The following is a 15,140-nucleotide window of genomic DNA, read 5'->3' as shown; positions in this document are numbered from 1 at the left end:
TTTATATAAGACTAGCTTCTATTAAGCAGTAAATTTCCTGTCCTAGGTTATGACTATTAGAAATAAAAATGTCCCATTTTCAGACTAACTTAGAAATTTGTGTACCTTTGACTAGGTACTAAGTTTCAAGTTTGTAAGAGATGTGGCACTGAATCATTTTGGGTCTTTCATTTTGAGTTACAGGCATACAAAATGCCTCTGCCCTATCAGACTTGTTGATTAATTAGGGTGTGCCTTGTACTAATTTTCACCTTTCTAAGCTAACATGAGAGTGTAATGATTTCAAGAAATGGGTGCATGTGTCTTTAAATGCTTGGTTTGAGCTGGGTGGAGAGTGGGGGTGAGAGAGGGAAGAGTGAGTGATATGATTGGTTGATGACTGAGAGGGTGGGCGGAGTGAATGCAGTTTGAGACTGAGAGGAGAAAGGTTTTCAGTCAGAAGAAAGCAGGCTCGCTGTGTGCTGCCTGAGTATACTGAAGTGTTTTATGAGAGAAATAGAACCTGTGTGGAACCTGAACTGAGCATGTTTGTGAAAGGACACTCAGTCAGAGAAAGAGAGGCCAGCTGTGTGCTGCCTGAGCAGGTTTAATATTTCTGTGAATAAGAGAAAGAGAGGCTAGCTGTGTGCTGCCTGAGGAGTTTTCTGTGAGAGAAATATAGAGCCTAGAGAAAGAGGCTAACTGTGTGTGAAGCCTCACAAGAGATCTGTTTGAATGAGTTTAAATGAAGTAACATTAAGAACTAAGAACTACTTTTATGAAACCAATACGCTTCTTGAAAAATAAACATTTATTTTGTTTTGTTATATCCCAGAGTAGCTGTCAGTGTTATATCCCATTCCTATCCTCAGGGCCACATAGAACCACAAAGGAGCCTGACGCTTGGGAACATTACCAAAGGGAAAACGTAATTAAAACATATTGGAATATAATATTCCTGGTGGCAGCTAACTACCCAGAGGGTGTAAGGGGAAGATTAAAAGAAAAATCTACCCCCCAAAAGTAAAGGTCATAACAAGTGGTGGCAGCGGTGTCCTTTCACAAACATGCTCAGTTCAGGTTCCACACAGGTTCTATTTCTCTCATAAAACACTTCAACATATTCAGGCAGCACACAGCGAGCCTGCTTTCTTCTGACTGAAAACCTTTCTCCTCTCAGTCTCAAACTGCATTCACTCCGCCCACACTCCCAGTCATCAAGCAATCACATCACTCACTCTTCCCTCTCTCACCCCCACTCTCCACCCAGCTCAAACCAAGCATTTAAAGACACATGCACCCATTTCTTGAAATCATTACAGAGAGGAGTAGTATAAATGTTCCAGATTTCAACTATAGGCATGTAGCATGCAGGACAACATGGAGTATTGCAGAAGCCTGAGGGGCAAATGTATTCATAGCTGATTGACCTCTGTTGTAACACTTCCCTTAAATGCCTCCCCTGCAGTTGGTATAGTGACACCAAAACAGATAGCATTTCTGAAGGTCTCGTATGAGTTCTGCCCAAAATCCGTTTTGTGTCTTTGGATTTATGTGGTGCCTAATTTGAATTAATTTTCTGTGCTTGACTGTATTGTAGATTGAAGTTGACATTCCTCGATGTCACCAGTATGATGAGTTGCTGTCATCACCAGAAGGTCATGCAAAATTTAGGCGGGTTTTGAAAGCGTGGGTGGTTTCCCACCCTGATCTTGTATATTGGCAAGGTTAGTTTACTTGACTAAGACTTTAAATTGCTCGATATAATAACTTGACTATTTCTTAAGCAATCAGAAACAGATTTTTTTTGATGATTTCTTTTTAGGGGATAGAATTTTTAAAGTAATCCTGCAATAATATTGGCATGTTGGATCCATACTAAATTGTTTACCAGTGTAATGGGTAGGGTAATTTCCACCAGTTCACTCTTCCTGCTGCAGACCTCCTATTTGCCATTCATGTAGTTCTTGAGGGACCTTCTGTTCCCCAGGAGCAGCATTTCAGAGAGGTCAGTGGGCTTCATTGGGGAGCAGGGGAGGCAGGAATGGTTTTTTTCACTGCATGAGTGTGATGCGTAAATGGAAAATTTAGTCTGGATCCAACCCTATCAGTTATCTGTGTTTATGTGTAAATGAAATGGTTGACTTGCTTTTTATTCTGTATTTTAGAGGCTAAGAGCCAAAACACACGAGAAGAAATACCTAGGTTCAGCACCTGTTCTCTTACCTCAAGGTTTGCCGGGATCTGTAGGCGTCCTGGAAGCTTAAAGTTTAGCATTTACAGAGCAGCAGGAAGGGAAATACAGGCGCCTGTATTTCCCTTCCCCTTCCTGCTGTTCTGTAAATGCTAAACGTTAAGCTGCCAAGACACCTACACTTCCCAACAAACCTTGAGGTAAGAGAACAAGTTTAACATTTACAGAGCAGCAGGAAGGGGAAGGGAAATACAGGCGCCTGTATTTCCCTTCCTGCTGCTCTGTAAATGCTAAACTTTAAGCTTCCAGGACGCCTACAGATCCCGGCAAACCTTGAGGTAAGAGAACACATGCTGAACCTAGGTATTTCTTCTCATGTGTTTTGGCTCTAAGCAGTACAATTGTGTGCAAACTTACTATAGTGTAGAATGTAGTATACTTGGATCTTTCCAGAAGGTGGTGGACACCACTGAAGCAAGAAGAAATTGAGTATCTTGAAACTTATCTCATGATTCACACACAGCGCTTTTCTTACCCTGAAAGAAAATGTATATACCATAATATCTGAAGGAAAAAGTGTTTTCCTCTTGCATATGTCAAGAAACTGCTGTACATATCAGCAATTTGACACACAAAATTGCATTAAATTAACACCTGTTCTTTCTTCATTAATAATGGCATACAGATTTTTGTTATACAGAGAGTGTCTCACTGTATAGATCAGTTCAGCTTCTGAATTCTGCTTGATTGTAAAATCAAAAAGAGTCCAGTAGCACCTTTAAGACTAACCAACTTTATTGTAGCATAAGCTTTCGAGAATCACAGTTCTCTTTGTCAGATGCATGCATCTGCATCTGACAAAGAAAACTGTGATTCTCGAAAGCTTGTGCTACAATAAAGTTGGTTAGTCTTAAAGGTGCTACTGGACTCTTTTTGATTTTGCTACTACAGACTAACACCGCTAACTCCTCTACTTGATTGTACTACCTGATAAATATCTCTGAAATGTGTATTGAATGCATGTTTTGTTCCTTATAGGTCTTGATTCTCTCTGTGCACCATTCTTATACTTGAATTTTAACAATGAAGGTGAGCATTTTTCCCTCAAAGGTGAATCAGCCTATCGAATATTTAGATTGGCTTGCATTCAATTCATTTAGATCTGTGTAACTGTGCTCAATTGATGCTAATGATATAATAATTCATGTGTGTATGTACACACTTTGTAGAAATTGCATAATTCAGATGTGTCGCTAAGAGTCTGTACATTGTTGCTTGTGTTCAAAGTGAATGGTGCAAAATGTGGTTGCTAGAGGTAGCTAGTTGTGTTTTAGAGAAGGTTGTATAACATGATGTAGCTTTGACTTTGACCTACCCTTAATATATTTGCTGATGTTTTAGTAGATGTCTCTAGTAGACTTTGATTAATCTATAAATATACTCAGCTTTTTTTAAACCAGTCCTTAATACCTCGCTTCATAATTTGGAAATAAAGTATCATTACTTATAATACTAAGTTTGCTAGTTGAGTGCCTATCCAAAGGACATTGAAACAGGTCCATCCCCAGTGATTTTTGCACTCTCAGAGGATTCTGTTCCCCTGCCCATCTAAGGACCCTGATCATGTCCAGGGTTCATAAGACCAGGAGATGTTGAAAGCAGTTAAGCATTTGCTAAAGGGAAAAAAAAATGGGACACGTGGCCCGCCAAGGCCCTTTAGAGACCAGGATCTGGAAGGGGGGTGGGTGGGAATTTCCTTATCATTTAGCTCCCCTCCCCAATGATTCCTTGCATTCCCATACCTGGTAATTCTTCAAACAGTAATAAATTAAGAAAGGTCTTACGTTTCTCTTGTTGATTCTCTTTTAGCCCTGGCCTATGCCTGCATGTCTGCTTTTATTCCTAAATACTTGTATAACTTCTTTTTAAAAGACAACTCTCATGTGATTCAAGGTAATTTTTTTGTTTAAATCTCTTTGCAAACCTTCCTCTTTAGAAGCGCCTATGAACTTATATTTATTTATATTGCTCTAAATCTATAATTTAATCCTTATGGAGACCCAGAGGATCTCACACGCAAGAAAGGGGAAAGCTTACCATTACCATAAAACCAAAGAAGTAATATTCAGGCAAATAGGAGCTTAATGTCTTAATTTAAGATCTTTGCATCTCAACTCAATATTAATGCACTGTTACTTGATGGTTGCCCGTTGTTGGAAAAGTTTGAACAACCATTCTCTATTATTTATCTTTTGCGTTTTTCTTGTCATAGGGGTATATTTTGAAATTAGATAACTACATATGTAGAATGAAATGTGAAACTTCACCTTGTTTTTTGAGAGTCTTGCTTAAGCTACCTTTATGGTCTATTATCACTAACGAACATAGGAAAGAAACTGATGTGACAGAAGACCTATGGAGCTTCTTTTAAGATCAGAATTATGTATTGAGTTTTTTTTTAAAGACTCTAAAAACTCCATTTAGAACAAAGAGAAAAGCTCTCTCAGTCTGGGACAATTCCTTGGAAGCAATTGAAACTATACTCCAAGTAACAAGCGACCATGTGGGCTTGCACAAGGTATTATTTTGAAACCTTCAATATATAAACAAGTCCTCTTACAAAAGCTCTAGCTTTTATGAAAGAAATAATGTTGAAAGGGTTGATTTTTTTTAACCTAATAGGAAATGTTAAAAGATAAGGAGTGTTTGTTTTGGAAATGACATGTTTAAGGGTAGATAATAGAACTGTAATTTAATTGTATAGAGAAGACAAGTTAAGAACTTCCTGCTTGCTGTGTTTCCATAACAGCTTAACAGGGATATTTCATAATATACTAAAGAGCAGATTTTAAAGGATAAAATAAACTTTGTTTATAAATGGAATATTTTATTTTATTTTATTTGTGGAGGATTTTTTTTCTCCTCCAGGATGTTTAGGGAGAAGTCTGTTCTTTTATGCTTGCTCTATATGAAACAGAATTTGCAAAGCTTTCTTTATTGCTGAAAACCTGAAAATAAATTGAAGAGGTGTAGATTTTAAGAAGCCACTGTTTGGGTCCAATGGTACCAGTAAGGGATGCTGTTCCTAAATCATACTGCGACAGGAAATCAACGAGCGCAAAAAAAGTGGAGATGGTGGCATTTAAAAACTAATCCTAAAGAACATTTAAATAGTTAATAAAACGTCTAGCCTGCTCTTCCTCTTAAAAGAGTGGGATACTTTACAAAATAAAAGTCTAAAAAAATAAAATCTAAAGCCAATAAAATACGTCTTATACTGTTAACAGCAAAAATATAGCAGCAACATATAACATAACAGCAACAGTAATAAGCAGTAGCAAAAAAAAATTTTTTTTGACAATTTAACCCAACCAACTTTCTAGTAAAAGCTCAATTATCACTAACAGTCAGGGGGAAAGTCCTATTATCAGGAACAGGAAAATAAACGTGACAAACTTAGCAGAGAGCGAAAATGACCAGACAACTGCCCTACCCCAACCTCAACAGATACCCTAAAGAAAAGCTTTTCCTTGACACATAAGACTCAAAATATGGGGAGGGCATTCCGGAATTGTGGCACCACACCAAAATGCCAGGTGTAATATTCATCCATCTCACATCTGTTGGGAGTGTTACCAGAACTGGTCTCCTTGCAATAAAATGATTTGTGGGGGAATTAGCAAACAAGGAGGACGGCTATGCAAGAGGCCGGTAACCGCAGGGATCTATCACCAACTTCTACGGAGTCTCTTCTCAAAATAGCAAACGAGGCTGGTTCTTAAAGTCAAACAATAACTTTTATTAAAAACAAAATGGCATGCACATATACTCGCAATTATGGGGTAAAAATAATTACACACACACAGAGTCCTAGGAAGCGTAGCCAGAAATTGGGAATAGAGAGAGAGGGAGCAAATATATCTACCTATCCTGAAGAGAGGGGTCCAGTCTGCAGGAGAAGGAAGTTGCTTCGAATGTCCAGCGTCCTTGGACAAGAAAGCAAGAGGCTTAGGGCAAACCTCAAGGGAACAGCGCTTGTGGATCTGGAAGCATGTACAATTTGAATGAGGCCAGGCCTGTGACTTTATAGGTAAAATGTGCCCTGAGGTGGAAGAGCCCACCTAGCCGTTAGTACAAAGCCTCTAACAGTCAGTTCCTGGGTTTGACAAAAGGGTCGATCACCTTGATCGGTAGCTGCCGGGTTGTGTGAAAGCAAATGCAAAACGTATTCTAGCACTGCACAAAAGTTTGTTAGTGAATTCCACCGGAGCTAAATTGATGGATTTTAGGTAGGGACTGTACATTCCCAGGAACGACTGTATAAACTCATGAATGTCATTTGATTAGCTCCTCAATCATGGACAGGAGATCTCGTCATGGAAGAAGGGAAAGGAATGTGTTAAGTGGGGATGACTCTGTGAGACCTTTGCTGCACTGGAGTCCTGTGGGGCTGGTGGAACTGCAAATCCAATCACCTCTTAATCACTCCGCATTCCTGTGTGGCATTCCATGCATGCCATGTTCTCCCGGGCAGGACTCATCAACTGTTGGAGGCTCTCTGGTGGCAATTAGGGGTGTGCACGCCAAAAATATTCGGATTTCCTGCTTCAGGTTTACCCTGCACTTACCCCGCCCCTCCCCTCCAGCCCACATACCTGGCCCTTTAAAGATCCCCTTAAACTATCAGCTGGCAGACGGCGGGGGGATTCCCCCCTGCCGCCTGCCAGCTGATAGTTTAAAGGGTGAGTGCTGCAGGGCTGCTCCCTCTGACACCCGGCAGAAGAAGCCTAGTGGTGACTTGACCTTCCCGGTGCAAAGGGGAGGGGAAATTTCCCCCCTCTCTCTCTCACCGGAAGGGCAAGCACGCCGGGCTGTTTCTCCCCAGTGTCAAAGAGACAGGGGAAAACTCCCTGTCTCTTTGACAACAGGGAGGAGCAGCCTGGCGGCGCAGACCTTCCCAGTGAGAGGGGGGGAGATTTCCTCTCTCTCTCTCACCAGGAGGGCGAGCGTGCTGGGCTGTTTCTCCCCGGTGTCAAAGAGACACCAGGGAGGCTTATGCCTGCGTCCCCACTGCCTCCTTCACCCGCCAGGGCGCCTTCACAAAATATCTTGTAACAGTAATTCTGCAAAGAAACTGGTAATCAGTATATTTTAAACACTGTGATGATCTCTGGCTCTTTAACATCCCAGATAACTCAAGGGGCCAGTTTAATACAGACAGCCATGGCCTCAGCGTGGTTCCTCAGGGGTGTACTCAGGCTATCAGGAGACTAGGGCTGTATAAAAGAACTGATTGTAGAAACAACTCTCCCGCCACCTTCTGGAAACTGAACACTACCACTTGATCATTGATTTCTGTTGCTTTATTATGCTTTATCACTCACTTCGGAAACATTTTGAATATCCAAGTCATAAATCTCCTAATTTTTTTTTTTAATGTGCATGATAGTTGAAATTATTTTTTTTTAAAAAGTTTCTGTGATGACTCAGATTGTGGAGATTGCAGCCCCCATGCAGGGATGCCAGTCCACATGCTCAATGTCTTCATCCACTTCCGATTGGATTGAGAGCCCAAGCCCTGAAATCTCAAAGGCCGCACATCATGAGAACCATCAGTCGTATAAGTCAATAAAGACAGTAGTGCTAGGAAAAGTTGAAGGCAGTAGGAAAAGAGAGAGACCCCAAATGAGATGGCTTGACTCAATAAAGGAAGCCTTCAGTTTGCAAAATCTGACCAACTCTGTTTATGATAAGTCATTTGGGAGGTTGTTAATTCATAGAGTCTCCATGTCAGAAGTAACCTGACAGCACATAACACACACAAGATAAACATAGCATCTCCAATTTCAGAACTTCATCCTACATTGCCACAGTGTAGGCTTTTAAAATCCATTTATGTGCATGAAAATGCAAGACCAATTACAGGTTTATAGCTGTAGGATATCAAATTATCTGAAGGAATAATTTGTATCATCTGAGCCAATGCTGTTTTGCTGAATCCAAATGATACATTTTCATGAAGGGAATTATGCCTTCAATAGATGCTTAATTAACTGTATAATCCCACATACCAATTATATTTTATGAGGCTGGCTATTCAAATAAAGATGACATTTAACAAGGTATAGCATATCCCTGTAGAGCCACTGAAAGCACGAATCCCTTGTTTAAAAAAGAAATGTGCTTTCAGGAAGCTAATTGTAAATTTGTTTTCATCAGCACACAGCAGAGTGTATGTGATTACTGGTTTTAAATACTTTACCTGTGGTTGCTGAATTTATTAGGAGCTTACACACGTTAACGCTGCACGTGGAAAAAGGTAAATAAAATAAGGATCATTTCAGAGTCTTAAAGGTAAGGTAATGCTGAAGGATCAAATGGATTTTCATACCGGGCTGGGGAGTAGAATAAAAGTCCTGTGTGGCTTTGGGCATAATTAAAAATAAGGCAAGAAGCTTCTGGAACAACCAGGGCTTTTTTTCAGCAGGAACGCGGTGGAACGGAGTTCCGGAACCTCTTGAAAATGGTCATATGGCTGGTGGCCCCGTCCCCTGATCTCCAGACAGAGGGGAGTTTAGATTGCCGTCCGCGCCGCTCGGCAGTGCGGAGGGCAATCTAAACACCCCTCTGTCTGGAGATCAGGGGGCAGGGCCACCAGCCATGTGACCATTTTCTCCGAGGGCAACCCACCACCTCTTTTCCCAGAAAAAAAGCCCTGGGAACAACCTTTTAGCTATGTATTTGACCACTCACGTAGCCAGTATTAAAAACGTTCAAGTTGAAAACTTAATGACATCTGCCTTTTAAAAAAATCAAATCAGGTACCTATCATGAAATTGAAGAAAGACTGGAAATTATTTGTTTGTTTTGCTTCATTTATACGCTCCCCTTTCTACCCAGTGGGGACACATATTGGCTTATATTATTCTCCTATTTTAACCTCATAATGACCCTGTGAGGTAGGTTAGACTGAAAGTGTGTGTGTGGCCCAAGATCACCTAGCAAGCTCGCATGGCAGAGTGGGGATGCCATTGTGGAATCTCCAAGGTCTTATTCTGATACCTTGACCACTGCACCACACTGGTTATCATGTAAAATATGTAAAGGCACATTAAAAACTGCCATGAGCCAATTCTCCGTAGCTCATAGAGATGTTTTCTTTAAATGTTGGTTAAATATAATCACATAATTTGCATAGTATTTTTTTATAAGCCTGTCAGATACATAGTCCATTTACAGCCATACTATTATTTATGGATTGGATTGGATTGGATTGGATTGGCTTTATACCCCGCCCTCCCCACGAATGGGCTCAGGGCAGCTCACAACATCCATGCAATACAATAAGTTAATCATAAAAACTATAAAAACAGTAGTAATCTTAAAAACAGTCATTAAAATAGTCCAGGTACCTTATATATAGGCAACTTAGATAGACTATTGGGAGTCCACATATGGGCCATAATATATGGGCATAACACATGGCCGAGGGCAGTCACAGAAAAAGTGGTGGTCTTAGGTGGAAAGGGAGAGGACTACCGCTGGTCCGCAGCCAAAGGCCCAGTGGAACATCTTCGTTTTACAGGCCCTGCGGAACTATAACTGGTCCCGCAGGACCCAGATCTCCAGCAGGAGAGCGTTCCACCAGGCCAGGGCTGGGGCAGAAAAAGCCGTGGTCCTGGTCGAGGCCAGAGAGATGTCCTTCAGGCTGGGGACCACCAGGAGTTGCTTGTCTGCAGAGCACAATGCCCCGTAGGGGACATAATGGGAGACGCAGTCCCACAGGTATGCTACCTTTACAGTGCAGTTCTATGCAGATTCTATGCAATTCTGTTGGTTTCAGTGGGCTTAGACCAGAGTAATTACATAGACTTGTACTGTTTTCCCATATTTTGAAAAGGTTATTTTCAAATTGTGGAAACAGTGATGTACAACTATGATTTGCAGCAATTAACCCCCCCTCCATCCCCCAACTCCTTCCTATACTGCACATCTAAGATAGCTGTAAGATTTTGCTCAAAATACATTGTCCCAGGCCCCGTGAGGAGCTAGAGGTCTTTTGTTACCCTGAAGGAGATGTAAATCTGTTTAACTACTCAATAAAGTCTTTTGACAAAGATCTGCAAAATAAGTTGGGAATTTTCACTTGCACAGCTTTTTTGCACCAGGATTATTCATGGAGAGGCTAGGCACTCCTTACAAGTTTCATAGGGATGTGTGCGATGAATATGTGGGTGTCCCAGGTCTTAGCAGATTGGTCAGAGAAAGTCTTCCTCTCTCCCCGCTTCCCTACCACAGATGAAAAAATTGGACATTCTTAATGTAAAACAATAGAAACTGAGATTATCAGAATTCTAATAAGTTCTGCAGAATCATGGCGAATTACTTGAGCAGCCACTTGTAGCTGACAGCTAGTGGGTGGTCTGTCTCTGGCTTTTTTATATCCTCTCAGAAGGTCAGCATGTCTTTTTTTCCTTGACTGACCCATTTTCTTGTAGCTAATATTTTATTGAGGGTTTTCCATAACAATAAAAATGTTGAGTATTGTACGTGCTCAACAATTCTTTATTTAGAAGTAGTATATCAGAAACAGATGGTCTTAAACTATTGTTAATACCATCACACATACTCCCATAATTCCACAAGTGTCAAATCCAGATTAGAAGAAAATGATGTTTAAAACAACTGCAACATATTTTCTGTAGATCTTTCTGAATATAACTACATTAGACAAAATCTGTTTCTCCTGCAACTTTTTTGTTTCTACCTGTTTTGAAGGGAAAGAAAGAAAATAAAGAGATCTAACAATGGTCAGACTGCAAACCAATTGTAGCAAACATTTTAAGATTTTATTTATTTTCCTCTTTGTGCTGTTTGGAATAGAAAGTTGAAAAATCAGCTATTATTTCTGATCTCTACAGTCAAATTCTTAGTGAATGTTTTTTTAAAAAAACTTTCTTTTTTATTTCATTCTCGGGGAATTCCAGAATACTTGACTGTGTTCTCCCAGATGATTGCATTCCATGACCCAGAGCTGAGTAACCATCTCAATGAAATTGGCTTCATTCCAGATGTAAGTGGAAATGCTTCCCATAGATTTTTAATAACAGTAGCCCAAAAGAAAATTAGGGCTAATTTCAAAGGTTTGCTTCCTTGTCTCACCATCCAAAGTGAATATGATATAAAGAAGCCTTCAGTTTCAGCTTGCAGCTGCTGGTTCAATCAATTGGCGATGTACTGATTAAGCTGTACCACTTAACAAGATACCAGTGTCAAACAAAAACAGTAATTAATCTCTTGATCTTCTCCACATCACTTCTAGCCGCTTCTGCCTGCTTGAGACTTGTACTGAAATCTTGGTTTAGAAAAAACAGATAACATTTTAAAAACAGATATTCTATCAATTTTACTGTCATGACTTTTTTCAAAATATCTTGATAAACGTAGTTTGGGGAGTTTCAAGATCCTAGTACATGTATCAAGTCCACAGAACTACACGTCCCAGGTGACTCTGAGTTAGGGTGAAAAGTAGTCAGTCTGTGGTACTATGGCCGTTTCTACACATCCTTAGAGGTACAGTTCACCTGTGGTGGCTTTTCCCCAAGCATGCACACATGTTATTGTTTGCCAGCTGCGTGCATATTGTTTTATTACTGGGTTTTCTGCATCTTTACTGGGACTGCACTTGCTCTTTTGTTGCTGGTTTCTGGTGGTTTTTTTTAAAAAACATTTTCTGGCCTATTCCTCTTAATCTCCACCCAGTTCTTCTGCCAAACCTCTTTCCCTTTTAACATCTACTTGCTGGATATAACATTTCCCAGTTCAGATTACTGCCATGTGCTCTGTGTGGGGCTTCCTTGAAGACTGTCCACTCAGGTCCTCTTTGGAGGCCTTGTTTTGAGTACCTGATCTCCCAAAGTTTAGCTGATTGAAAACCACCTGTGAAAACAGCATTTGCTTACTGGGCAAGCATACATTTTGCAAGTTCATAGTTCAAGTTTGTGTGGATTTCAATTAAGAAGACAACCCTGAGGTCCTTGATTCTGTAATCTTCAATCAAGAAGGCAACATCTGTTTCAGAGCAGCTGGCTGAGAGATTTCTGGGTGCTCCTCTGAGAATCTGTTTGCAAGTTCTGTGAGAAGGAACTTGTACCTCTTAGCCAGCTTTTGTGTCTGCTGCAAAGAGAAGACATCCACACCTTTCCTTTCTTCTTCAGTAAATGCACATTCTGTTAGCACAACAGATACACGTCTCCCCTCTTCACATGAGATAAAAGTAGAAAGAGAGGAAATATAGGTCACTCATTTTCCTTCTTGCAATGCTAATAATAGAGAGGCAGTGTGGAGTGGCCAGAGTGACGGACTAGGATCTGGGCAGACCAGGTTCAGTTCCCTGCTCTGCCATGGAAGCTCACTGGGTGACCTTTGGCCAGTCACATGCTTTCAACCTCACAGGTTTGTTGTGATAGGGGGAAATGGAGGAGAGGAGAATGATGTAAGCTAATTTGGGTCCCCATTACGGACAGAGACAGGGTATTAACGACGTAAAATAAAATAAAAATAAATAATGCAGAATGTGCAAAGAGGCCAGTAGAGTTGGCACAAATATCAGATATGATAGTGGGCAAACATGGCATGTGACTCGAGGGCAATTGGAAGTTCATATTAGTAAGCATTGGCAGACCATGTGACCCAATGTCAAGCGTTTATGTATCTGTTTATAACCTGTTCCCAGTTTTATAAAAACCTCAAAAGCAAACTTGCTTCACAAGATTATTAGAAGAGTAATTGGCATAAAATTATAAATACTTGGGGTGTATGAAGTTCTATATAGTTTCTTTTAATTGTAAAGCATAAATTAATACTGAAAAGTATTGGTATGAGATACAAATGTACAGTTCCATTGAACAAAATTGTGGTTCATACCGAATCTATCAAACAAAAACTTTAAGGAAGCATTGTGGTAACCATTTGAACAGTCTGATACTTGGCTATACAGGAGTGAGGTTGCTAGGGGGCAGTGTGTACTAAGAGACCATTTCTACATCCATTTCACCGGATTCTCGTGTGTCCTTTTCATTTCTTTCAAATGGTTCTATTTTTTCCCCACCAAGGTAGAATGATACAAAAAACAGATAATTCTCAACCATAATTTCTTTCACAACAGAGCTAACTCTTGCCTGTTTCTAGAATGTTTACATTGGGGTGGGGGGGGGAATTGCAATGTACCCTTCACCTTGGATAGTGCAGTCACAGACCTGTTGACGACCTTGTAAAATCGGTATTGATTACCTGTCAGACAGTAAGATCTGACAAGTCTTTGTGAACAGCTCAGTAGTTCTGAGTATTAGAGCACTTTAATGGTCTCCATGGTGACCTCTTCATGTCTCAGTTATGCATAAATGGATGCAAAAATTAGGCATATACATTTCATTTTGCAACTACAGGTAATTGTTACAATGTAAGGAAGTAATTGTTTGTGAACCATGTGTATGCCTGGGTTTTGTTTTGACAGAGCAATTCCTGCTACCAGAGAAACCAGTTGCTCTTTGACAGTGAAAGGCAGACTCGTCTCTTAATAGTGGGAGGTTCTTTGGTGATAATAACAAACAAAGCTCTCGCTGTACACCCAAATTCCCTGCCTTAAATTGTACCAAACACACAGTGCTTCTAGAGTCTTGTTAGTGTAGATTATATAGCTTCAGTTTCTAGTTCAGTTAGGTTAATAAAACTGTAGCCTAAAAAAGAAAAGAGGAGTTAAAAATGGAAATATGCTGGCTGAGTGGAACCCAGATTATAAAACAAAGTAAAACACCATCACTGTTAAGTAGGAGGACAGAGAGCAGTTTGGGTAGGTGATGCCACTGTGGTGCATGCCCTGGTAACCTCTAGATTACGGCAGTGCACCCTATGTGGGACTGCCCTTGAAGGCTGTCCACTGTGGTCCTCTTTGGAGGCCTTGCTTCAAGTGCCTTAGGACAGAATATAGAAATATAGGGGGGAAATTTAGGGTCTAAACTGCAACATTGGTGATATGATACAGTAACTGAGATATAAGCTACAATCCTGCCTTAATGTGCATGCACTAACTCTAAGTGCAGTTAGATAACCTAGAACTACTGCAGTAATGTAAAAGATATTTCACTAGCAGCTGCTTTAACCATTTTTTTGTCATTTCAGTTATATGCTATTCCTTGGTTTCTCACAATGTTTACACGTGAGTATGACCATTTTCCGGTTTTTCTATACTATTAAAATTTATATTACCTTTATTTCATGTACTTAACGAATGTTGAGCTCTTTGTGTTAGTGTCTTTCTACACAAGACATCTGATGTGAAGAACGTGTTGGGAGATACAATGTTAGCTGGGAAAGGTAGTTTAAAAAGACAGAGCTGGTGGCAGGGCAAAAGCTTTGCTATACACTGGAGCTGTGTGAAGGGGCTGTGAAATGCCAGAAGGGAAACTTCAGCCCATTATAACCTCTCCAGGTTCAAGCTTGGCTCTGGAAGGTAGCTCCAGCCCATTTCCATTCCTTGCTGCCCTCTGGTTACAATCCCACACAGTTTTGGACTGAAATTGACAGAGCCTTCGAGGAGGTGAAGATGAAATTAATAAACCCCCTGAGGAGCGATCTCCACTGGCTCTGTCTTTTTAAACTACTCTTCCCAGGTAACATTGCATCTCCCTACACTTGACAAACGCACGCCGAGGCATCTCATGTAGAGAGACTCTTAGTTCCCCTTTGTTCTTAAAAGCAGTGAATGGGATCTTAAGGTGTGCCCCATACAGTGCAGAGTGTGTTTCTCTGGCGTTAAGTACTTTTCAGCTCCTTGAGGGACACTGGTTACGGGAGCTAAAGCACATGGCTCAAGAAGAACATGATCAACAGTGGAGGACTCTCTTGAAGTGGAAATGGTTACAGCGCAAGCTGACACCAGATTCAAGCCAGTAGTATCAAACCTAGT

General features: G+C 40.6%; 1 protein-coding gene across 2 annotated transcripts in view; it reads left to right on the top strand.

The window, feature by feature from the left end:
• Positions 1–15,140, top strand: part of TBCK (TBC1 domain containing kinase) — a 137,062-nt gene that overhangs the window by 66,437 nt on the left and 55,485 nt on the right. For both annotated transcript variants that reach the window (XM_054990337.1, XM_054990336.1), the window contains exons 17-21: positions 1,580–1,706; positions 3,212–3,262; positions 4,043–4,126; positions 11,161–11,246; positions 14,354–14,390. In XM_054990337.1, the coding sequence (XP_054846312.1) occupies positions 1,580–1,706; positions 3,212–3,262; positions 4,043–4,126; positions 11,161–11,246; positions 14,354–14,390 (385 nt within the window). The remainder of the gene's footprint in view (positions 1–1,579; positions 1,707–3,211; positions 3,263–4,042; positions 4,127–11,160; positions 11,247–14,353; positions 14,391–15,140) is intronic.

The sequence above is a fragment of the Eublepharis macularius genome, chromosome 10 (genome assembly GCF_028583425.1).
Source record: "Eublepharis macularius isolate TG4126 chromosome 10, MPM_Emac_v1.0, whole genome shotgun sequence".
In the NCBI taxonomy this organism is placed as follows: Eukaryota; Metazoa; Chordata; class Lepidosauria; order Squamata; family Eublepharidae; genus Eublepharis; species Eublepharis macularius.
This window is presented reverse-complemented; position numbering and strand designations above follow the sequence as displayed.